Here is a 24,156-nt window from a genome sequence, read left to right as displayed (position 1 = left end):
AGTCAAAAGTGGATTTAAAAGGTTTCTTCACGTAATTGTTCTAGAAGCTTAGTGTTGATCTCCAAGCAGTTTTTAAAACTGCCATAAATAAATAACGTAAATGCATCTAGCTCAGTTTCCTAACCTGCTGCTTGTGTTGAGACACTTAATTGAGTGGCAGGGTGGACTTTACCCCAGCCCTCCTGGGGACTGATGGCCTGGCAGCTAATCAGCAGCGGGAGGTGGCGGGTGATGCCTCAGGAGACAGTAAGCCCTGGAGGAAGCTGGTGGGAATCCACGCTTGGAGATCTGCTGGGGCGGACAGGGATGTGACAAGCTTGGTGAGGGGCGAGGAGGGAATGGAGGCGTGAGTCTTGTGCACATGCATTTGGCTTTGTTACCATTGCTGGCAACGGCAGCTACTGGTGGTACTGGTCACTGCTGTGTTTATAGCGCTTGAGACAGTGAAGTCGGAGAGCACAGCACCAGTACGCTCTGCAACATACGACCGTATCTCTGCACTTCATGGCTTTGCCCATTGAGGAACTGAATTTGTGTTGCAAGATTCTGAAGCATTATTAGAAATACACTCATAAACACAACCTTCTCTTGATAAAATATAGGGGGTTTTGCTTTTGTTTTTTTTTTTCTCTGACAGCCACACTGTAAAATCACAAACGTAGTTTATAGTATAACAGTCAAATACCTTCCTTAATGTTTTAAGCATCTTATGGAATACAAAAATACATTTTTGACTTAAAACTATTTATATAAAAATCAGTATCTGATTTTTAAAATTCTACACTACACATACACGTAAAAATAAATGAAGATAATATTCTTTATTATTAGTTCTTAAGGAGTTTAAGAACATGCTAATTTTGAAAATGCTGACTACTTATTTTGTAATGAGGTTACAGTATGTTTATGCTGTTATTTCTTGGAAGACTTGATGCAAAAATTGAGTAGTACATCAGAAACTACAGGAAACTGATGACTGAAACTAGCTGCATATTTGAAAAAGTAAGCTTTAAACTGACCAGAGAATTTTCTGTTTCTTCTTCTTCATCCTCATCTTTACCATCTTCAACTTCTTCTGTAACTTCAGCCTTAGCTTCTGCAATCAGTTCTCTTATCGGTTTATTGGTAGTAACAGTAACAAATGGATGCTTGTGAAAATAAAACATAAGCATAATATTAAGTGCTGACTTCATTGTTCACAGTCGGAACATCATAACTTGAAAGAAATACAACTTCAAAGAAATGTTACTTTGTTACGTTCTCTCAAGCTTGAAGATGCATGCTTAACATTAATCATAACTGTCTTAATGTATTTTTTTTCTGCAGAAGTTTTAAAATCTAAACATTTTATTCAAATATACTGTGTAAGTAGTCTAACAAACTTGCTAAAAATACAAATAATTCATTTATACTGACCTGTTTCACAGTCCAAAGAATAAAAGTAGAAAGAGTTTTTAAAAGGTTATTTTTCCTGGAAGTGGGTTTCATTTCTTTGCAGTTCCACAGTTAAATTATTTTCTGATAAGCTTTATCTAGAAATACTCTTTCTAGAAAAAGTCTGCTTTGTCTTTAGAACAATTTTTCCTAACAAGAACATAGAATTCTACCTTTTTCTTTAAGGGGAAACAGCTACGTGTTCTACTGTCTGAATCTTCTTTCTCTGCTTGGCCCTGCTGCTTAAATCTATTCGCCGTATGCCGGATGTATGCTGGATATAGTAAATGCGCGCTGACGTTAAACAGAATCAAATGTACCTACTCACATCTACTCTTGTTTAGCTATTCTGCAGTGACAGCATTATAGAGGGAGGCTGAGCACTAAAGCTTTTAAAACACCTGTCAGCAACTGACTACTTATGTAAATATCTCCTTCATCCATTATAAGTATCAAAGTATAATTTAAATACTTATGCAAAGTAATTAGTTACAGTACATCAAAATATGTAAACAAAGACTTTGATCTGCATTTGGTATTATTTAATCAGATTTTACCAGATAAGGATCAATGCAACAACCTTAAAAACAGATTGTGTATGAACGCTTAATTTGAAATTATTTAAATAGTTACTATAATACTGATATGATTTTAAAAAATACAAAATATGCTTGCCTTTAAACAATAGTTCTGAACAATTAACTCTCCCTACCTGTAGAAGTTGAGTTGCATTCCACCTTGCATCTACATTCTTTTCCAAACATTTCTTCAGAAAATCTTTAAAATCCGATGACCTACACAAAAAGCAAAGAGGTAGTGGTTTTTCTTTTGTCTTGACATCAAACTGGCATATAGTGAAATATTCTTTTGCTTTCACATGCATCTACACTGCAACTCCAGGTCCTGCTATTGATTTAGAAAGACACAAAGATAATACAGGAATGCAAAGACCAACGTGTCACAAATAGCATCTTTAAAGTGTTCTTCTATTTATAGAGGAGTTTACTTTTGGCTCTGGATTTGTAAATCCACCATATCTGCTGTATCACTAACTGAATCGCATAAAGACGTTACAATGACCAAATAAATAATGGCTTTTAAAAGTATTTTCTTAGTATAATAATACTTCAGTCTCCTTTCACCTGATTTTCTTTTTCACACAGTCTTCAGAACTTTTACTGCATTTGTTAAAAGGTATTTTGCATACATTTTAATGCAAAATCTTTCAGTATAAAAGCTTCTGAAAAGAACTACAACAAAAAAGCCATAGTCCCGACCGTATAAGGAGAAATACAGATGTGTATGTATACATGTACAAACATACATAGAGATGTACCTGACTTTATGCATAAAGCTAATCCCATAAAGTTCAACACGAATATAAGTTTTGTATATATCTACTTGGCACACCTCATACTCAAAATCAACAAGTTGGGTTGGGAAAGTTGTAAATAAAATACTAACCATTTTGAAGGCTGTGCTAATGTAGGCGGATCAGATTTTGCTATTTTCAGCAGCACTCGCATTGGATTTAATTCATGATGAGGTGGCTCTATTTGAGCCATTTCTATTAAAGTAATGCCAAGAGACCAAATATCAGCCTTGTAATCATAAGGCCTGTCTTTAGAGGTCTCGCACATTACTACTTCTGGAGCCATCCTGCAAAGAGAATAATGAAGTAACAGATCAAAAATGCCCTCTTATCTGTTCTGAAAAAGTTTCTAAGTAGATAAATTCACCGAAGCATTTTAATAACCACATTCTACTCTCACTTAGTATACATGATATTGTAGCAAGCTTGTAATGTTAACAACAAAGGTAATAATAAGATATTAGCTCATACTAAAAAGTCAGCAAAACAGTGCACTTACCAATATGGTGTACCAATAAAAGAATCTCTTCTTTGTATTGTTCTTGTGTTTTTAGCTGATACTCCAAAATCCGCTTAAAGCAAACAGTAAAACACTATTAACTGCGTGGTGGAAAACACATTATATTTTTATATTTTACAACTGTCTCTTAATATTTTGTATGTTCCAGAGCAAACATTCTGTGGTATTAAAACTTCAAAGTGAGATAAAAATATTTGTGTTTTGGTAACAGTGCAAAGGTTCTATAGCATTTCTAATAAAAGATACTGAATTAATGTTATTCTCCATTGCTAAAAAAAGTAACGCTACTGTTGAGTTGTGTGGGACAAGACCGATGCATATATTTACTGTAGGAATAAGCCGGTTAAGTTACTTTAATTAGAGAATAATCTATTTAGTCTATGAAGGCTGTATTCCTCAGACATGGCATATTAGCGCTCTCATCAATTCAACAACTCATTCAATTTTTAATTTCAGGATTCAAATTCTTATAATGCCAGATTTTCCCTTTATCTTACCGATTTCTTTCCATTTCATAGTAAATATCCAAAAGCTCACGTATGCACCTTTGATGTAACATCCAACCAAAAATCAACTTTATGTAGTGGTTTAGGCCAATTAATATTGCTTGTCTATAAAGCACTACATTTCTCACTTCGAAAAAAAAAGATGACATTTAAATAAGTGTTATATGCTTATTATAGATACAGCTTTCTTAATGAAGATCTAGATATTAGAGCAAAGGGACAAAACAGCCATATGTTGCCGTCGTTAATCTGTACAAAATTACTTGATGGGCTCAGCACTTGAGAAGCCTAATTTTGCTCCATGGGAAGAAAAAAAAAAAAAGAAAAAGATTAAGGGAGCTATTTGTTCAAATGCAAAATCTGAAATCTTGAGGGACAACAGATACTAAAATAATAAAACTCAAATTCTTATAAAAATAAAATGCAATGAAGGAAATTTATTTGCCATTCACACATTTGTCAAACAAGGAATTACCCATTTCTTGTGTACCAGATGCAAAATATAAATAGTTTAAAAGGAGCAAAATGCTCTTTCAAGGGATTCTGTACACTTTTCGAAACTAAAGTAAATCTTTTTTTAGAAAACTTAATTAGCAAATCTGAATACATCACTAAATGCATGTGTGGAAGAAATCTCCCTGTGGTCTGAACTGTACAGTAGTATCTTGACAGCCTGCACAGTTCCGTATGTCAGCTAAGCTTGACGAAAGCTTAAAATAGTTCCAAGTCCGTCTGAGGAAGAGCCAGGTCATGTGAGGGAAATTAAATCAACAGAAACAAATGACTCACTCTCTGACCATGAGACTCTTGCTACAATCTGTGACTGAATCCATCACTAAATCTTCAGGCTTCCAAGAAAAGCCAAAATAGTAAAGTTACCCATACTTTGCAGATGAAGAGAAAGGCACGTGCAAGTATATGTACCAGTAATAACCTTGTGCAAGGGAAACCATACAAAAAAAACACAGATACACTTAACTGATCAATCTAGGAAAGCAGGTTCTTAAATATTCTCAGCTTCTTAACAGAGGTGGTACACTATACCTTGCAGAGACTGCAATCAATATGAGTTACGTAGGAGATATATTTGTGAATTTGGACATGTCTTGCTTACGTTTGAAAGGAATGTCTGTAGCAAGGCTGGGAATTTAGAGCCCCAGTTCACTGTGGTGATCCTCTGATTCTCCTTACCTTTACCTTCTGTGTACCTTGCATCCAAAGAAGTACAAATAATGACACACGTCATGCAAAGAGAACTTTTTGAAACCTGAATGCAAGCTGCTGTCATGGAACTATGATGTTGGTAGGGCCACTGTAAAGGCTGACAGCTTATACACAATTGTGCCTGATGAAGCCCTGAACAAAGTGGATCCAGACAATTTCTATCTTTTCCTGGCTGAATGAGATGCTATTCACCACCAGTAGTCCTTTGTCAGTTCTTCATGGAGGAATCCTCATGGATTCCATACCACATCAGAGGGAAAATGTGGATGACAGCTTAAATTCAGATAAAATAACAGGAATCAACAATAGAAAGCTTGTACTATTTGTCTTCCAGACCGTTCCATCTTAATTTCAGTGCAACAAACAATTAAAAAAGGCATGGAAAAAACTAAGTTGAGTAACTAAGATTATTACTTCTCTCTCTCAATAGTGGAAGAGACAACAGTACTAGGTCTTGGTTTTTGGTGATAGTGAAGGATGTTAATTTTCTAAACTAACAACTTCAACGGAAGTTCTGCTGTTACCATAGTAAAAATAAGTATAATTAAGATCATTATACTAAGAAACAGTAGGGCCTGTGTCTGACTTTAGGCAACTTGGTACAGATATTGATATGAGTCCTAGCCCTGCTGATTTTGAAGTCTGAAAGATGTGCCACGTACGGTTAGGACATTTACTCAAGGTTGTTCCCCCAAACACTTGCATCTGAAAAAACTCTCCTTGTTAGACTGGTATTTAAATAGATAAATACTGAACTCTGCCAAACTACAGCCTAAGGAAAATACAATTATAAGACCACACAAAGTTCTGGAAAACACTTTTATATGCAACATGCTTACCTAGTTTAATGTCTCCATCTAATGTGAAAAGAATATTGCCAGCTTTTAGATCTCTGTGGATGATCTTATTTTCATGCAAGTAGTTCAATGCTTCCAGTGTCTGCCTGCACACCACTTTGATCTGTGGCTCTGTTAATGGCCTTTCAAGCTCTACAAGAGAAAGAGACAGAAATAAACATAACATTTTTGCATTTGTTGTTGTTATGTCTTCATAGCAATCACTATAGAAGTATAGGTAAAAATTAATTAATCTGACAGATTCTGAACATCGTATGTCAGAAAAGCTTCTATCTTGAAATATTTGCTCCTTTCAGTAAAAGTTTCATCCCTTGTACCCAAACCCCTTGTTATGAACTACACACACCTACCTATCTGAACTGTGAAAAACCTAGACAGTTTAGAGATTAGTTCTTTTGTACAGTACACCAATATGTTAAAGACTAGATCCTTTACTTAGTGGTACTAGCATTCACCTAACTTAAGGAATAAGCACAGAAAAAACTAACTTTAAGGTTGATGCAATATAAAAAATTATCACAACATAATTTGGAAGATGGAAGGGGAAGAATGAGATCCTGAAAATGGCTCATATGCATTATGTTATAACAACAGAGAGCTCCATAAGTGTATGAGAACAATTCATCACATTCACTTAAAGGATCAAGATAAAAATGTGTTTTGAAAAGTAAACATTTTAAAAATGAGAGAAAATTAATCTAGCTTAAGAAGTTACAATGTCCATAGATATGGGTGTAAATGCTAAACTAAACCCCCCAACATTCAACACATATAGCGCACCACTTACATAAATATTTGCATTTCAAAACAATATACATGTGAAAAAGGTCTTAATATATATATATATATTACAATTTTAAGATGTTATTAAGTTTATTATTTGAAACAACTTATTTACCCAACATTACTGCATCTACTGCTCCACCTGCACAAAATTCGATCAGGATCTGTATACAAAAAAAAAAAAGAATACAGAAATTACAAATTAAATAGTTCTGCTGAACTGAAGCATTGATTAATGGAGCATTACTGGGAGACTTGAGTTTCAGACTATTTGGCCTTGAAGAATTATTTCACTAACCTCTGCAAAATATTGGTACTGTTACCCAGCTAAAAGTAGGGCTGTGCTGCTCAAGCAAATTATTTGAAAAATGCTTGGAGATCCTCAGACAAAAGTTTTAATCCAAAGATAAAGTTGCATAATGAAACTTATAAAACAGTCCGCTTGAATCTGACTCATTGTAGTGTGATTTACATAATCCCTGCAAACTCATTTCTCAATTATTAAACTGTACTTCTATAGTATAATCTCTCTGACTGAAAAATCCAAGTATAAGAGTTACATGATTTTCCAGTAGCAGATGGTATCTCCTCTATTGTTTCAGACAAGATGAAAAATATGGACAAATACTCTTAAAAGTTATAGAAAATTAGTAAATTCAGGTATTTACATTCATTTTCCTCCATTTTCATTGATGCCTACAATACATCAAGGCTTTTATCCCAGAACCTAGTAATACCAGAACAACTCCATCTCCAGTTCTCAGTTTCCATTTGAAACAAAAATCAACTGCAACTATTTTGGGGCACAAACTATGCTGACATGTAGGACAGAAAGAACATACACGAAGGAGAAAGAGGGTAGACAAAAGGAATGAGGAGGGCGAAAAAGAGGAAAGGTCATCCAAGACTGACACCCCACCCTTCCTTATGTGTTTTTCTTCTTTAATTTGAACTTTAACTATTAAATTTTCAGTCTGACATCTAATGAGTACTTCTTGTCAGAATCCTAACAGTCAATATTCAGGGAAATAATATCTTAATTTTTTCCTTTAGAGTACTTTTAAAATCAGAGTATAATTGGCCATAAAAGAGGAAACCTAAAATTATACCTTATACCATAACACTTACATATACACCACTTACGTTACATATTACTTCAAATTACTATTATAATTAATCCTCACAACAATAGTACTAACAAACGTACTATATAATGCAACTCTTCGTAAATCCTTCAAACCATTAGTCCATTTACATGCTTCTGCATACCTACTGCCAAGTAAGTTAAGTGTGCGAAATTGTAAATAAAGAATTTCTTTCTCTAAAATTTGCTGTTTGATCTGACAATCTGACAAAGGTCTCTCTGGTAGAGAAATTGTGTTTCTAAAACTGGAAATCAAAAACATATTTTATGTCGAACTACCACTCTTTTTTTTTTTTCACCACTAAATTCTGTTTACTTACCACATCATTATAGCCTTCCCTTTGCCGCTTTCATGCCTCTGCATTTCACTGGAACTATATATCTACAATTTCATTTTCAAACTATTTACTCCTCTTCTATCTTTATTCTGCCATTGAAGCCTATCCACTCTGTTTCATATTCTGCCTTTATGCATACTTTCATGCTGACCCTTACACATGGAAATTTTTTCACTATTCTGCTGTTTTATACAATATCATTTTAACTCTGCATTCAGATCGCACAAAGTTTTCAGAAAGCTTACAAAAATAAATCTACACCAGGCAACATGGTATTACACTTTCATTGTTTTCATGCTTAAAGGACAAAGCATATTTGTAATACTCCAAGGAAATTTTCTTTTACTTGTTTTAGGTATCCTTTTAAATTACAAACTCTGTTCTAAAAAGCATGTATTCTTTGTACAATTCCAAAAGCGCTTATAAATATTGCATTAGATTGACTAAAAGAAAAAATTGTACTTTCATAGCTAAAGCTATTCAGTGCAAAGGACTTAGCAGAAGAGTGACATACAGTCATATTTATGCCCACTATACTTCTGTGTACAAATACCTAGTTTTTAAGTAAATTAATTATCGTTCAAGTCCTGGTAAACGCTCTTTCCTGGAATTACTAATGAATTCACTCATATCTAAAATACATACCTCACAGGCTGACCTTTTCAGCACATTATTTATTTTTCAACTGCACATTCAGAATCTCACTCTAAAGTCTAATGTAATTAAAATCTGAGTCCTTCTGTTACAAATAAGCTCTAAGAACTCTCTCCATGTACCAAAATGAACTGCTAATTTCCAAATTTTAGATTCAAACCCCTGACCAAATGACTCAGTGTAGCTCAATTTTACAGTGACAATGTCCTAAAAGTCATACTCACAATTTAAAAATTAGTTTTGAAACTGAACAGTTATCACAATAGTGACAACCCAAAAGTGTGACTGACAAATGATCTGTTCATAAAACCAAGAAAAAAAAAATGTAATTTCAATAACTTTTTGAAACAAGTAAAAGCATTTAAAGAAAAAATACCTACCCACAAATTATTTTCATAGTAGAAAGCATCTAGGAGCTTAACAATATTAGGATGATCACAGGATGCTAAAATGTCAATCTCAACCATGTAATCTTCAAGTTCTTCTTCTGATTTAGTATCAATCACCTTTGCAGCAGCCAGTACTTTTGTTTCTTTGTTCTGAGCCTATAAAAGAGAAGTCACAGCAAATGTATATGTGAATTTCACTACCAGACAACTGTCACCAGCAAAAAAAAACAACCAACCAACAAAAACATCTGTCTTGACATTTCCATACTACCTTCTTGCCTTTATCTTGCTTCTCTACAAAAAGAGAATACCTGCATACTAAAGACTAGATAAATTCTAGCAGAAAAAGGGTTTAATAACTTTTCTCAAGGTCAAGAAACAATGAACGACAGGAATCTAAAAATACTTAATTCTTGTCATATTCTTTAAACCATCACGCGGTCAGTAGCTTAGGATCATTACTATTTTGTACTCCTAAGATGAATTGCTGTGCTGCTCCCCAAAAGACTAGCTATTAACACTTGGCAAGGAGTGTCAAGTAGCCCCCAGCCTCTCCTTTCTGACTGCATGTTCTTGCTCTTCTGAGACTCCCCACGTTGTGGCAGCACAGCTGTTTGCAAAGCCATGGAGAAAACCAGATCCTCTCCCAGTAATCAGCAGGTTACGCTCTTCTCCAGCCAGGGGCTGTACTCAAGCTCCCATGTCAAAAAGCTGCCAAGCCATCACTAAGTTGTCTGGGCATTTTACTCTCTTTGCTTCAGAAGTCTAGGAGCAATTCCATAGGTGGCTACTCATTGAAGTTGGCCACGCTGAAAACGCTGCTAGCCTCTACTTTATTACTCCACACCTTAAGATTAGGGAGCTAGAACTGCTGTAGTGATAAAGTCAACTGGAGAACAACTAAGATTTTGACTTGAAAAGCAAAAGGAAAACAAGACCTTGGGTACCCAAAAAAGAAAAAAACCAAACATTTCTGCTATGCATTTAAATATTCTTTGGCTTTTTTTAAACATGAGAAATTACAAACAATTAGGGTGAGTGTTATTTAAATAGCAAAAAATTTCAGAAACCTGTTGATGTAAATACTTATTCAGAGAATATGGCTGAGAAACTAACCCAGCAAAACTAGGCAAGGTGAGATTATTCTTTTTCTTAATATGTGGGGGATAAAGCAACTACTAAACACACAGTCTATATGTGTGTGTACATATACACACACAATCACAAAATTATACACAGTTTCTAATAATCCTATTGCAAGTTATGTTTGAAAGAATACTGTAACTTGGAATTTAGTAAACTTTAAACAAGAATGTATTTTCTCAAGCCATCATAAAACCACTAATTTGTCAATGTATTTCCAGTGGTTACCTTTTGCCTCTGAATAAATGAAGTTGTAGGACTGAAGTCTACTTCACCAATTATATGTAAAGACCATGAAGAAAAGGCCTAGATTTACTCCACCTAGCTTTTGACTTTCAAATTAAATTACTTGAGAAGCAGGGACATCGGCTTACTCCGAAGCAGCAAAAGAACAGAACCTTCAGGGGCAATTCTGACTCCTGATGTGAAGCATCACCAGGTGGTTTGTCCTGTCCCTCTGCTGCTGCGGCTGCTGCATGGGGCATCTTGGCCCCAAACTAAGCTGAGATGAACCAAGGACACAGCAAGAATCCCAAAACCTGACTTTCATCACCGAATCTCATTATACTAGTATCAGAAAAAAGCTGATATGAGACAGCAAGTAAGAATTCTTAAGAATGATTTCTGAGGTCTAAATATTATTATGCTCACAGCCATAAAGAATTCTCTCAATGTGGCAAAAGAGAATACAAGACTTAAAGATAAACATTTATGATAACATTCAGTAAAACAGCAGTAACAGCAAAGCACACTTATAAGCATATTCCTAGCTGCTTCATCTTATGTTGAGGGTAAAGGTTTTCTGTAACATTCTATAATGTTTATTTTTATCTCAATGTTCATTCCAAAACAAAAAACAACCAATCTTCCCAACTTCAATATTTTCAACAACAAAGATAAGGCATCTGTATAACATTATCTGAAAACAAACTACTGAGAAGTTTTGCAACACACATTCTAATAATAAAAAGGTCTGCTTAACACAAACATCATTGGTTTTGGTTTCATGTTTTATAGCAAGAATGAAAGACCAACCTTCCTATTCTAGAGCTGCACTGTAAATTAAACATGAAAGGTGAAACAGATGTCTGACTCTGCAACAAAATTAGACTTGGTAGATTTACATGCACAGAAAAACAGTTGTTAGAGCACCTTTTTAAAGAATTAAAAAATTAACTGTAAATTTACTTTTTTGAAACATGCATGGCCACACACTCTCCATTGTACATTACATCAACTTCTACATCAAGTAACAATAACAGATGTTACTGTTTTCAGATTCAGTTTCACCTGAGAGAGAGATGCAGGCATTGGTAAATTTGCATGCATGATTAAACGCTAGGGAGTTTGCTGCATTTATAGCATATATTGGTTTTTTTTCTGTTGACAGAATACTTTGTATTTTGATTTTACCCATATCCTTTTGTTTGACGTAACTAGAAATCTGCTTTGAATAAGTTTCTTTTATTTCCTCCTTGTGGTAGCTCTATTAAAACACATCATTATAAACCAGAAATTATTATAGAGACAGTCTGATTATCTTTATGAGCATCTTAACAATGATAAACAGAACAAATGTTTGCCTTTGTTCTGACTTGAGATAGTAAAATTTTGTAGGTCTAGATCCAGACCTTTTTTCCAGTTCTCGAAAGAAAACAGCTTTAGAAATAGCATATTTCCACTGGATGTTTCTGAGGACTGATAAAGCATTTTAAGTATACATCAAGTTACACTTGAAAATGAAAAAAAAAAAACCTTTATATATTTTAAACATAATTTTTAAAGTTATTTTTGAATAAGATATTATTTGTCTCCACAATGCACTCTATAATAAATATTCACCTATGTGACTTGCTGTAAGAAGCACATAAGAAACATGTTTTTTTGAATTGTGCAGGAAAGGATTTTTCTGTTCATGCATAAGATTTATGTAGCACTGTATTGTATGGGAAAAAAAAACCCCTCTGGATTAAGAGGAACAAAAAGCATTTACAGCTTTGTGTGGGCATGTTTGTTTTTTCTAGACTTTGGCTGAAGTCTTTCTTCTGCCACATAACGTTCTCCGAAGGTCAGAGCAGGCGCAAAATTGTGCAGATACAGTCTTGATCTGCATATACTCATTTTGCATTTGGATACATGCACATTTAAGGTCAAATAACCATTCATACTACGCAGAGGTTCTGCCCTTTCAATATACGTCCTGTATCAGTAGCCCAGCAGTTTCTTCTTATATTTTAGCTCTTAATTACCAATTCAAGTTATTCTAAATGCTCTGCTTAAATACATTTGATCCTGCTTCCATGACAGGTGATCTAAGCTTCAGTCCTACGCTAAGAAATCCAGACTGGCATCTTCCACGGTTATGGTTCAATCCTGCCTTATGCAGAGACAAGGAAGAAAAGGGGGGGAGAAATAATTTCTTTCTTTGCATTAGCAAAATTTGATCTTTTCAAAAGATTCACATACAACAGTTGAAAACAGAATTGGAATAACTCATGTCCCCAAGATCTGACTAATGCAATATAACATAGATATTATTAACTAATATATGCAACAATACATAAATACGGCAATCCTTCCACCAAAACTTCTATTTGGATTATATATTTAAGGTTATTGCAGCAAACATTAACTTACAGAGAGGCAGTATGCACAAAGGAATAGCAAACTGAATGTTGCAGCACAGTTCTTGCAATGGGTGGCACAGTCTCATTAGCAGAAAACATACAGAAAAATACTCTTATTCTCCTAATTCTAAGATAAAGTACTTTTAGAAAGATGGACTGCAGGTTTGCATAGAATAAACATGATCTTGTCAATGAGATCTTGAAACTACCTTCAGAACCTAAATCCCTCACAAATGGTGATGACATCTAATGCACAAAAACGTTGTAAACATTTGAAAAACATATCAGTAAAAGAAAAAAGAATAACCATTCTACATAAAACTGGGATCTGCGAGTATGTGAAATTAGCGACTCCTCCCTATCAATCCTGGATTTGTATACAGTATCATATATCCAAATATAAGTTCCAGAGCCAAAAGCTTTGTGAAGAAACTGCTAGCAGAATATTAAAAGGCAGGTTCACTGTCTGGGCACCCAGCCAGGAAGTTGCATATTCCCAGCCCTGGACAGCAGGGAGAGCAGAGCCCCCGTTCCGGACTAATAGGATTACAGCTCAGAGATAACTCATAGTCTTTCATCTTTACATGACCAATATGAAGTTTCAGCCTTGGTTGTGAGGAGCTGTTTCAGTTTCCTCTCACCAGCAAATGTTTCCTTCCCAACTGTGCAGCTCCCCTCCTGCAATACGGCATGTAGACATCTAAAAATTAAACACTATTTACAACTGAAAAAAGTTAAGTACGTCCTTCAGATACCACTCAGCCAACTGGAAACAAAGCTGAGACATGAGATAGAAAATTGTTCATCACCTTTCTTGCTGATGCCTGATCCCTTTTGGGGTGTTATACAACTACACTGCATGTTTTGCAGGCAGCAAAACAAATCAATTAAGAAGATTTTTCTTTCTGACTCATTCTCCTCAACAAAGGTATAGTCATAATCACAGATCATCAAGGTTGCCAAAAGAGTGAAAAATACGCACATCCCTATTCAGCAAAAGACGTTTTTGCCCATAAAAAGCTACACTTTTGTGTAAACCTGGGCTTATCAGATCTAGCTCCATATATGCTTTCTGATGATGTCTGAGCAACTGAAAAACTGTCCTTGTACAACACAAAGGCAAGAGCTGCTTCTCAGAGCTACCAGAAAGCAGTGGATCTCGGGCTTTCTTAAACATACGAATGAAAGAAAAAAAAATTGCTGTAATTTCAGATTTTAACAGCCTGATCAAATATATCTGTAGGAAGCAGTGTGGCCTACTAGAAAAACTACACCGGACTTTGTTTTCTGTAAGTTTACTAGACCATATGTAACATTGTCCTGTGCATTACGAAACTGAAACTGCATGACTGACCAGTATCAAGTGTTCAAACTTCTGTTCAAAACATGGAAAGGTGTTCTTTGTCAGTGAATTTTAGAAAAAGAATCTACTTTAATTAATCAGATAAGAGGAAGCGTGAATTCTAAAATCGACTGTTGAGAAATGTAATTAAAATACCAGTTTGAATTCAAGAGCAAATAGCTACCTCTGCAATATTAAACCAAAGTTTTTACAATACATTACTAGTAAGGCCAATGAAGTAGACGGCAACTTCCACAGATTTCTGGAAATTAAGATAAGCCACTCATTTCAAAGAAGCTACATGATTTTGCACCAGTCTTCACTGCACCATGTTTGAAAACGTAGTAGTAATCAAAAAAACACATTTTTTTTTTTAATTTTATGTATGGTTGGTCCAAGGAATTAAAGACCACCCAGCTTCAGTTACACCTGCTAAAACTTCTTGAAATGATTGTTACAAAAGAACTATTCAGAAGACAGTGAAAGGATAGTATCTACCAAAGCTGATGATACACCCTTAAACTAGAGCTGACCAGCCAAAATTTTTCCCTGCCTGCACAATGTATCCTAACAACCGCTATACAGTTTTTTCTACTTAAGAAATGTTTAATGCCAGGGGAAAAAATACTAAAATAGAAGTGTAGGTAAAAGTGTCTCTATTTCCTACAAGCAAATAGTACTACTAACAAAGTGGAGCCCAGGGCTCAACCCAGACTACTGAAGTACATCTTTACGATGCTGTGGTCTGGTGCTGCCTTTGTGGGTATACTAGTTTTGGAGCGGTTTCCATGACAACTTCACTCTTTTAACATTATCCTTGTACTTCGTACTTATTGTGGTTGTTCTGCTTCCTCCACAGTTGGTTTCTGAGGATTCCACAAGTTATTTTGGGAGTGGTATGGAATATAATTTTCATGCTTAACCTCCTGATTCCCTTTATGTATTTTCATTAATTCTGTGGTATTTTGCATACTAGCTAAGCAAAGTTCTCATCCTAATTCATGCATTGTGTCACTGAAATCAGAAAGAATATTTATATGCATATTTGAAAAATACCAGGGCTCAACTGTCAAATATGTGCAAAATAACTGAAAGTCTTTTAAAGAAAAACTTAACAGAGGTGATTATATCAGATTTCAGTATCATTCTTCTTATTTAAACAACTCTATTTAAAAAACTGAATAAAAATAAGTAAAAATTGCTAAATATTGATAAGAAAGTCTCCAAAATATGCTATGCTGTTTTACATTAACACATTCTAATTTTCCCTTCTCTTGTTGCATGATAGCTCACATAAAAGCAAAAGGGAAAACCAGCTGACAATATTGAGAAAACATTTGTAACTAAAGCATTAAGTGGTGTCAGAGGTGTAAGTGCAAAGGACTGGTATTTTTTTTTTTCCCCTAAATTCAGTTATAACAACTGCACATACTGCTTGCAAAAGCAGCATTAAAACACACAATTCTGCATTACGGTTAACTCCTATACTTGAGAAGGGGGAGGTGTGACAAATTAAGATTTATCCCTGCAGTGCTAAGCTTCTTTGCCACTATCTTTCATCTGCAGAGGACACCAACAGTTGCCAGCAGAGGTTTTCTCCATTTTATTCAGCACCAGCCAATGTCAGCCCCAAACTGTCTTACACTGGGCTACTATCTTTCCTGAGAAGTTGTATCTTCATCCTGTGTTACAGATATCCTACGGTCTTATTTATTCAGTCTTCTGATATTAGAAAAAAAAAACCATAATGCTTACTGCTTAGTATTTATAATTTTATCTTAGTCACTAGAGCTTAAAACTAAGTCTTTATTCCAGCAATAAACACACTTTTATTCCAGATGACATAAATTAATAATGCTTCCAAGAAACAATGAGATCAAGAAATAATTTTTAATCAAACAACAATTGCTAATTCTAGCTGCTCACTAGAATTACTTTTAAGACAACCTCAAGCTGTCTCTAGACTGTATTTTCAGATAATTATCATGCTGCTAGGTTGAGAGTTGAGAATTTTATTATTTGCTTTTGATAATTTTATGATTTGTTTGAACACAGGACTTAAGAAACTTGCGATTCCTTTACCTGGGAGGATTCTGTGTTATTATCTTGCTCCTAGCCATTTAGCATCTGTAACGATGCTTTAGTTCACTTGAGATGAGACTTCTTTCAATAACACCGGAGCTCAGAGAACCAGCGTTACTCCCGCTAACATCTTTTCCCAGGGAGACATTTGGAGTTGTAAAAGCTAACTCACTCTGTTGCTTTCTGCAAACAGATATACCACAGAGCCTTTTGGCTTCATGTAGCACTAAGTCATTTTGTTTACTAGCACTTTACAGACTACACAGTGTACATTCACAGATGTACACATACCAACCTAGAATACTTTTTTAATTTCACTTTAAAAACAGAAAGTGGCTAGGCCAACCACAGTTCCTCCTTATCCTGTTTCTTGGAGTTAGGTTACAAAACAAAATTGGGATCTCCTCTGCCCAGAGCCTTTAGCCAGATCAGATGCAATATGGCTACAGCTGTTTGCTATTCATGTATAACAAAACAACACCAAAAAAGCGCATCTGATTTGGGCATGGAAATTTCTGTCTTTCCAAACTGGAAATGAGCAAGTCAACAAAATAATAAATAAAGAAAAATGACAATTTCTTTGGACTTTAAGAACCTGTCAACAAAGGCCTTCTGACACGTTACTAGGGTAACTACATAGTCATAGAAATGAAATGTGGCACAGTCATTAAGTTAAAAAAAACTTGCTGTCAAAAAGTAAAGAATATCATTAAAAGCTCTACATTTCATATAGCAGAACGAAGGCATTTAAGGACCTGTACTAAGACAATTTATTTTATGTATTTATTGCAGAAGAAGACGGGATATAACTTAACTGTCATTTAAAGTGTATACATCTTATTGGCTCAAAAATAAGGGCAGTTTGGGAAAAGGTTCTGTATAATTTGATGCTGCGATGTGAACCATATCCAGGATTTGCAATGAGCACAGCTATATAGCCAGAGGGGAAACATTAAATAAAACAAGATTAAGCATTATCACCTCATGTAATTCTTTGTCTTGCTAAAATGAACAATAACTTAAGTATAATTCATATATTTTAAGAGAAAAATATAAACTATTAGACAGTTTAAGATTCAGTATTTTACAAAAAGACACAGTTGTAACAGTGGGAAATGAAACGTGACTACATCAAAACCACATTAAAATTGGCAACAGCTCTTGCAAAACTATTAAAGCATATATTCTGTTGCTTCATGCATGCTCTTGTCTGTTGAGATGAAACTTCCCCTATTTCTGAAAAAAAGGAAGTAGAGTAGCTTTTGACAGCTTTCATCAAAAAGTTATACGACGTCCCTGTTTTTAAAGTGAAATTGTTATAAAAACCAATTCCTAGTCTCTTTATTGAATGAATGTATTTTAAAAAGAATGGGAAATTTAGAGTTCTAGAGGGAAGTTATTCCTTCCTTATGTACGTATCTTTAAAACAATTTAACAGAAACCAACTGCAAAGAGAGCAACAACAACAAAAAAATCAATATAGTCAAGCCAGTGTCTTTCAGCTCTCTTTAATGTAAACAAGTTATTTTCAAGTCAGTTCTACAATGAACTTTATTAATTACAAAATTCACTATGATGAGGTAGGCTATTTAATACTTACACAGTCTGTGACCTGCCAGTAGTTTTCTTGTGAGTCTTAAGTAACAACCCTAAAGCCACATACCATCTCACGAAAACAAAGTGAACTCTTCTGACAGGCAAGTTAGAAAGTTTGCCTCACATACAGTTTATAATGACCTAGCTATCTTTATGCTGCAAGTATGACATCTCCAGAGATGAGAAAGAGCCATCTGAATAAACATTTGGTATTCCTTGAAAACTGGCTATTCAAGTGCCACAAAAATAGCGTCCTCTGTTCTGTAAGTAAACTTCATTCATATTCAGCACAGTAGTGGAACATGTTGCTTCTGATGATGCCTTTCAGATTAACTGTTTGGTTTGTTGTTGGGTTTTGAGGTTTTTTTGTTGTTGGTTTGTTTTTTGGTTTTTTTTAATTGGCGGATTTAAACAACTAAACAAGTAAGAAAACTGACTACTATGAGAAACTATATGAATGCTAATCCTATTATTTATCATCCAATTTCAAAAGAAATTTTAATTTAGAAGCATGTTGCTGATGATAATCCTTTTCAAATTCCGATAAGTTTTTTGCACTTGCTGCTTGCCATTTTACTGATTAGTGTAATTCATTCAGAATTTCCCTAATATGCTAGTGATAAATACAAATGGCCACAGGAAAAATTACATTACTTGATAAAATTATTAAAAACAAATACAGACAAACAAACCAAGATAAAATACTTCAATTCTCTTTACAGAGCTTGATGTGCAAAATATGCAAAGGGAAAACAGTTGCTTTACTCAGACTTTCACAACTAATGAACTTGTGAGCTTCTATCGGTAGATTTTCATGCAATGTAGTAACAATATTCCTCCTCCAACAGAACTGCTGAGTATCATGATAAAGTTAAACGCTGCAAACAGTTAAACACACAAGATAGTCAAGAGTAAGTACTGTTCTTGTCTCTTAATAGTGTAGCAATGTTACTTTTAATGGAATTATGAAAGCTTTATTTTGCCCATGTCCCCAAGAACATCATTACAGCAATGAGGATACACCAGCATAGCTGTTAGAGATGAAGTAGTTTTAAGACTTCCCCCTTTCTCCTACTCCTCCTTTTATCTCATGTTTATTTTTTTATTCTTTTATTAGGCTGAAGGCTTTTTGAAGCAGAGGGCTATCTTATGTTGTGTGTTTGTACAGTGATAGGGAATGCAGAATTCCATTCCTTCTGGAAAATTATCTAAGCCATTTCTTGCTTCAAAACACTCTGCTCACTCTGAAATTCAATTCAGTTAATGTACTTCCCTCACACAGGCACATTCAGCGCCAAAGAAGTAGTCTTATGAAATTTTCATTCTCCTCTAGCAGTTATGTAGCATACCTAAATTAGAGAAAAGAATCACCACCTGAAACAAAACTGGGAACAAAGGCTTTTAGTAAATTTCCAGTTAAAGACATGTCCACATAACAAAATTCTTCTAGCATGGATGTCAGTGATGCAAAGGGACAGAACTACTGGCTGATAATAATACCAAGAGCGGCATTTAGCAAAATTGCCTTTTTATCAGTACTGCTGCTAACAGCAGATGATTTATACAACAGAAATATGTGTATTTTTCCTTTTGTCCTGACAAAAAGCATTCATCTGACACACCTTAGCAACTTCAGAATATTGATATGCCACCTTAATGCTTCCCTTTTATAGCTATTTAAGCCAATGCTGGCACTGTCCTGTCATTTTTCCCTTACATCAGCACTGTCACTTGTCTGGCTCTCCTGTGAGCTGGTCTGGGGAACCAAGAAGATTACAAGTACAATCAGCTTTTGGGTAGTTTAGTTCCTTGAACCAGATCATCATAGGGTTGGGCAAGCACCAGACCTGTCACAAGGAAGGAGGTGGGAATGGGAATACGCTGCCAGAACTCTGGCTGCATTGACTTGCATTGCTGGAAACTGTTGAGGAGAACAGTCATGGTAAAGATCCAGCCACTCATTATTCAAAAGTCACTTCTGCACTTACTAAAGCTATTGACATGCACCACTCTGAGAAGATGCGTTATTGACTGTTTCACTTAGTATTACAGTCCCATACTGGTTTAGTGCTGTTCAGAGATTCAAAAGTATCTTCTTCATATTGCACTGGCTCAAAGGTGAGGTCCCATGATGGGCCACTGAAGACTAAGAAGTTACAACAGCATCAATAAACATGGAAACAGACATCACAAATAGGAGAGTTAAGTCTGTACACTAGCTCATTTTTGTATTTCACTTTCAAATGTTAGGGGAGGTGTGTGGTTTTTTGTTTGTTTTTAGTTAAATGTAACACACTTAAGTAAGGGTAATTAATTCTAGGGTTATTAAGCCGACCAGAACAACTAAGCTTGCTACTAAGAGACAGCCTGAAGTTGTTGCTGCAGCCAAAAGCAAAGGAAGCATTTTCAGGTACCTCAGCTATCCCTGGTGATCAATAGGAAACACGTGACAGTTTTCTTGTTTATATGGTGATCCTTAAACTTTCAGACTTCCCACACCAGAGATATGAAAAATAGCAGACTGTGCTTCCTTCTTTCAGGTTACTCATAAACTCAGTTAGTGCACCTTCACTAGCAGTAAAAAGTAGTTGGAAAGGGTGAAAGAGTAAAAACAAGCTTGGCTTAACTATAAGAGTACCCATTTCTCCATGTTACTGGAATGTTTTGAGTTTGTTTTGGGGCTAATTCCTGTTCAAACTCTTCTGACCATATTCCCCAGCAATGATCACAGATTTCACAGTGTAATGTAGTTGCACAGACCTGTGGTTCTGACCCATGACTATCCAGCACTGAAAAGCAGAGCAGTTTGCCTGAATGGTGAACTGAAAGATTTGTGGCATCCGCAGAAGTTGATCAAGTAAGAGAATGAGAGAAGGGCAATTAAAATCATTAAAGGGTCAAGCACTTGTCTTATAAAAAGCAGACTAAAAAGGTTGGGCCTCTTCAATTCAAACAGGAAAAGCTGAAGGTGGGGCAGGAACATGACTGAACTTTACAAAATAAAAAAAAGGCACCACATGAATTGAATAAAGCCTGATTGAGACAAAGGCTGTGAAGGAGATGAGGGTTTACTGCAACATGCTAATTCTTGCTGAAGCACTCAGTTGACGTTTCTCCATTGCGGTTTTACCACCTTCTGATTACAAAGTACGAACTCTTTTCCTAGTAAAGTACTGCTTAGAAATACAAGTGAAAAGTCATCTTCTGTAATGTGAAATCTAGACACGTGCTACCAAAAAGCTTTGGTTTTACAGCATAAATCTGTATCAGGAGAACCATTACCTATAAGATAAAGAAAGAATAAATTCCTGTGCAAAAAGTCTTGCCAAGTTATTACTGTATCATTAACTAAGTTACAATAACTTCCTTCAGAACACTGTTTTCTGAGTCATGGTTATGACTAAACATTTCTAGAGACAAAACCCAGCCTCTAAAGTTCTCTTTAAACAAGAAAGCTCAGACAGATCTAAAATACTGTTCAGTGAGATACGAAGAAAGTAAAGGGACAGTCTTCTCCAATTCATTATCAAGCTAGATGGATTCAAAAGATTCTATCTTACCATGGTGATTCACTGTTGCCTTCATATTAAGTAAAACAATTTTTATGTAGACACAACTTAAGTTCTAGGGTAATGGTTCCCCCCAAAACTTCAGTAGACTGTACAGTTGTCCTTCCATTCTCTGTTCACCCACCATTTTGAATTACTGCATTAATGCAACTTTAGAAAAATTCTTTCTGAAAATAATAAAATCCCTTTATTTGTCATGGCCTCCTTCAGTTTCAGATTTTCTGAAACAACAATCAACAGACTAATTTTTAAGACTGACAGTTTAGGGTAACAGTCACTTAGTCCTCTGTAGTAAGGAGAGATTTAGCACATTTTAAATGCTGATCAGTAAATTGATTTGGCTATTGGAGTACGACCCTACTTTTTCACTTCATGTTCTTCTCCATAGAAAAATCAGTAAAAATTAAAAATCATATTGTAGAATAGCATGCTTCAGGTAATCAGAACCTTCTTAAAGCCAGGTTTTTGGTGGAACTTGATTCAAGCATGAATCTGTGCTTGAGTAATTTCTTGCTCTAGGCTATAGGTAATTAGCTAAATAGAAAATGTCTCAAAAATATAAACATGGCTACGTAAAGGGGAAAAAGGTTGTGTCTTAGCTTCCAAATCACCATTCATGCTTAGCTGTTTTACACTGACCTCTTTCTATAAACACATGCAATCCCACAGAATACTGTAAACCCATCTTAATCCAGAAGAGTAAAAATAAACAAGAAAAATCTATAACTTTAATATTGTAACTTGCTTTTACATACATTTAGAACTGCTTTAAGAAACAGTATGTCCTCCTAAAACCAAATATGATAGTTTAAGTAGGTGCATTAAAGATACAAAGAATCTCTCATTACTATTTTATTGTGAATTTTTTGCTTTAGGTAAATCTTCTGTTGCATGTACTTTAGTTGGTTTGTATCATGAACGTAGAGCATATTCAACAGAAAATTTGAAATGCCAATGGAAAATTAACATTTACAGTAAAGCCTTAACTTTTGTTGAGGTATGAATACCATTGCAGAGGGGTCTGAAGTAGCCTTATTGAACATTACTTAGGCAATTTTTATTGCCTGACATACTTCAAAGTTATTCTGCAAGTACTAGGTCTTCTTTCTCTCTAAAAAGATTCTTTCCCATTTCCAAGTCGAAAAAAAATGTGTTTCCACATGACATATTTGAGATGTAATTGACAGTTAAAATTTCTTTCAAGCATTCCATACTATAATCATGTTACAAAGCCATTAAAAATGAATTAGAGGGAGTTACAATACGTATTTTAGATGAGTTTGGAGAAAAATTATAAAGCTTCATTCATTTTTTTTTTTTTACTCTGTGCTATTAATTCAGTCTGCTTTGTTTTCTAACTGCAAATTTCTTGGATTTTCCATCACTAAACATTGAAAACTGGAACAATCCAAACAATATCAAATTAAAGCACTGTATTTGAGTAATTTGGCAGCTACTGTAAAGTAAGACAATAGGCAAAAGAAGTGAAACAATATGAATTTGTCAGTTCCATGTATAACCTGAATTAATTAAAGATTATTGGGGGAGCACAAAGAAGCAAAGACCAAAAAAGTATTCATAAGTGACACTTCAGACGACAGGGTCTCAAGGAATGCATTTAAGATCTCAAACCAGAGAGTTTAATTACATGCTGCCTCTTTTAAACAAGCACAATTGTCATTGAAGGAGAATGATGTTTCTAATCTTACAAGATTCTCAAAACATGGGTCACGGCCCATGAAATATGTAAGGCCCATTCATAACTGCATTCAATTAAAAAAAATAATCCCAAACCGGGGATTGGGGCATTTGCAAATACAAAGCCAACAAATTATTTCTTCGATATTGTTTATCGGGTGGTCAAAACTAGAATTTGAGTGACCACCAAAAGAAACTTGTGAAAAACTCTATAACAATAACATGTATCACTGCTTGGAGGATTGTATTACTGGAGGACTGCTTCCCTGCCAAAGATTAAGCTCTAAAGGTTTGATCAATTTGTCTACAAAACCTTTTAAGAAAAACCCCAAAACACAAACACAAAACAGTATATTATTTTTCTTTTAGCTCTTATATCAGAATTATTTAATTAAATAGACTGCATCTGATTTAGATATGAAGAATTATTTCACCAAATTAGAACAGCTGAAAGAAGCTTGATTCTTTAATGAAGCAACATTAAACAGTCATTTACCTTATGCCTGAAATCCAAAGTTTTACTCTCCAGACAAGAAACAAACACTCCAAGCACTTACACAAATAGTCAGCTAAGAAATATGAAATATCAGATGACATGAAAAAAATTAGGAACTGTTATAAACGTAGATAAATAAAATCAAATAATGATTTCCTATTTACTTAGAGTTTTAAACAGTTTATATAACTGTGCTTACACCTTGGAAAAGATGACTGCCTTACCAAGGAGTGATGATGAACATTCTATATTTATCCTCCACAAACTCGTCTGCAGTTTAATTCTGAATGCAACAAACAGACAATACGTTACTCATAAGTATTGTGATGCTGATTTCAAGCCAAGTGACTTAAAGATGTCCAAAAAATGAGACATGAAACAT

At 34.9% G+C, this 24,156-nt stretch overlaps 1 protein-coding gene across 3 annotated transcripts in view; it reads right to left on the bottom strand.

The window, feature by feature from the left end:
• Positions 1-24,156, bottom strand: part of SLK (STE20 like kinase) — a 50,944-nt gene that overhangs the window by 19,937 nt on the left and 6,851 nt on the right. For all 3 annotated transcript variants that reach the window (XM_054205336.1, XM_054205337.1, XM_054205338.1), the window contains exons 2-8: positions 9,213-9,377; positions 6,812-6,860; positions 5,896-6,045; positions 3,306-3,378; positions 2,899-3,093; positions 2,147-2,228; positions 1,020-1,148 (exon numbers count right to left, since the gene is read on the bottom strand). In XM_054205336.1, coding sequence (XP_054061311.1) covers positions 1,020-1,148; positions 2,147-2,228; positions 2,899-3,093; positions 3,306-3,378; positions 5,896-6,045; positions 6,812-6,860; positions 9,213-9,377 — 843 coding nt within the window. The remainder of the gene's footprint in view (positions 1-1,019; positions 1,149-2,146; positions 2,229-2,898; positions 3,094-3,305; positions 3,379-5,895; positions 6,046-6,811; positions 6,861-9,212; positions 9,378-24,156) is intronic.

This window comes from Rissa tridactyla, chromosome 6 (assembly GCF_028500815.1).
Source record: "Rissa tridactyla isolate bRisTri1 chromosome 6, bRisTri1.patW.cur.20221130, whole genome shotgun sequence".
NCBI classification, from domain to species: domain Eukaryota; kingdom Metazoa; phylum Chordata; class Aves; order Charadriiformes; family Laridae; genus Rissa; species Rissa tridactyla.
The sequence above is the reverse complement of the archived record's forward strand: the minus strand, read 5'-3'. Positions and strand labels throughout refer to the sequence as shown.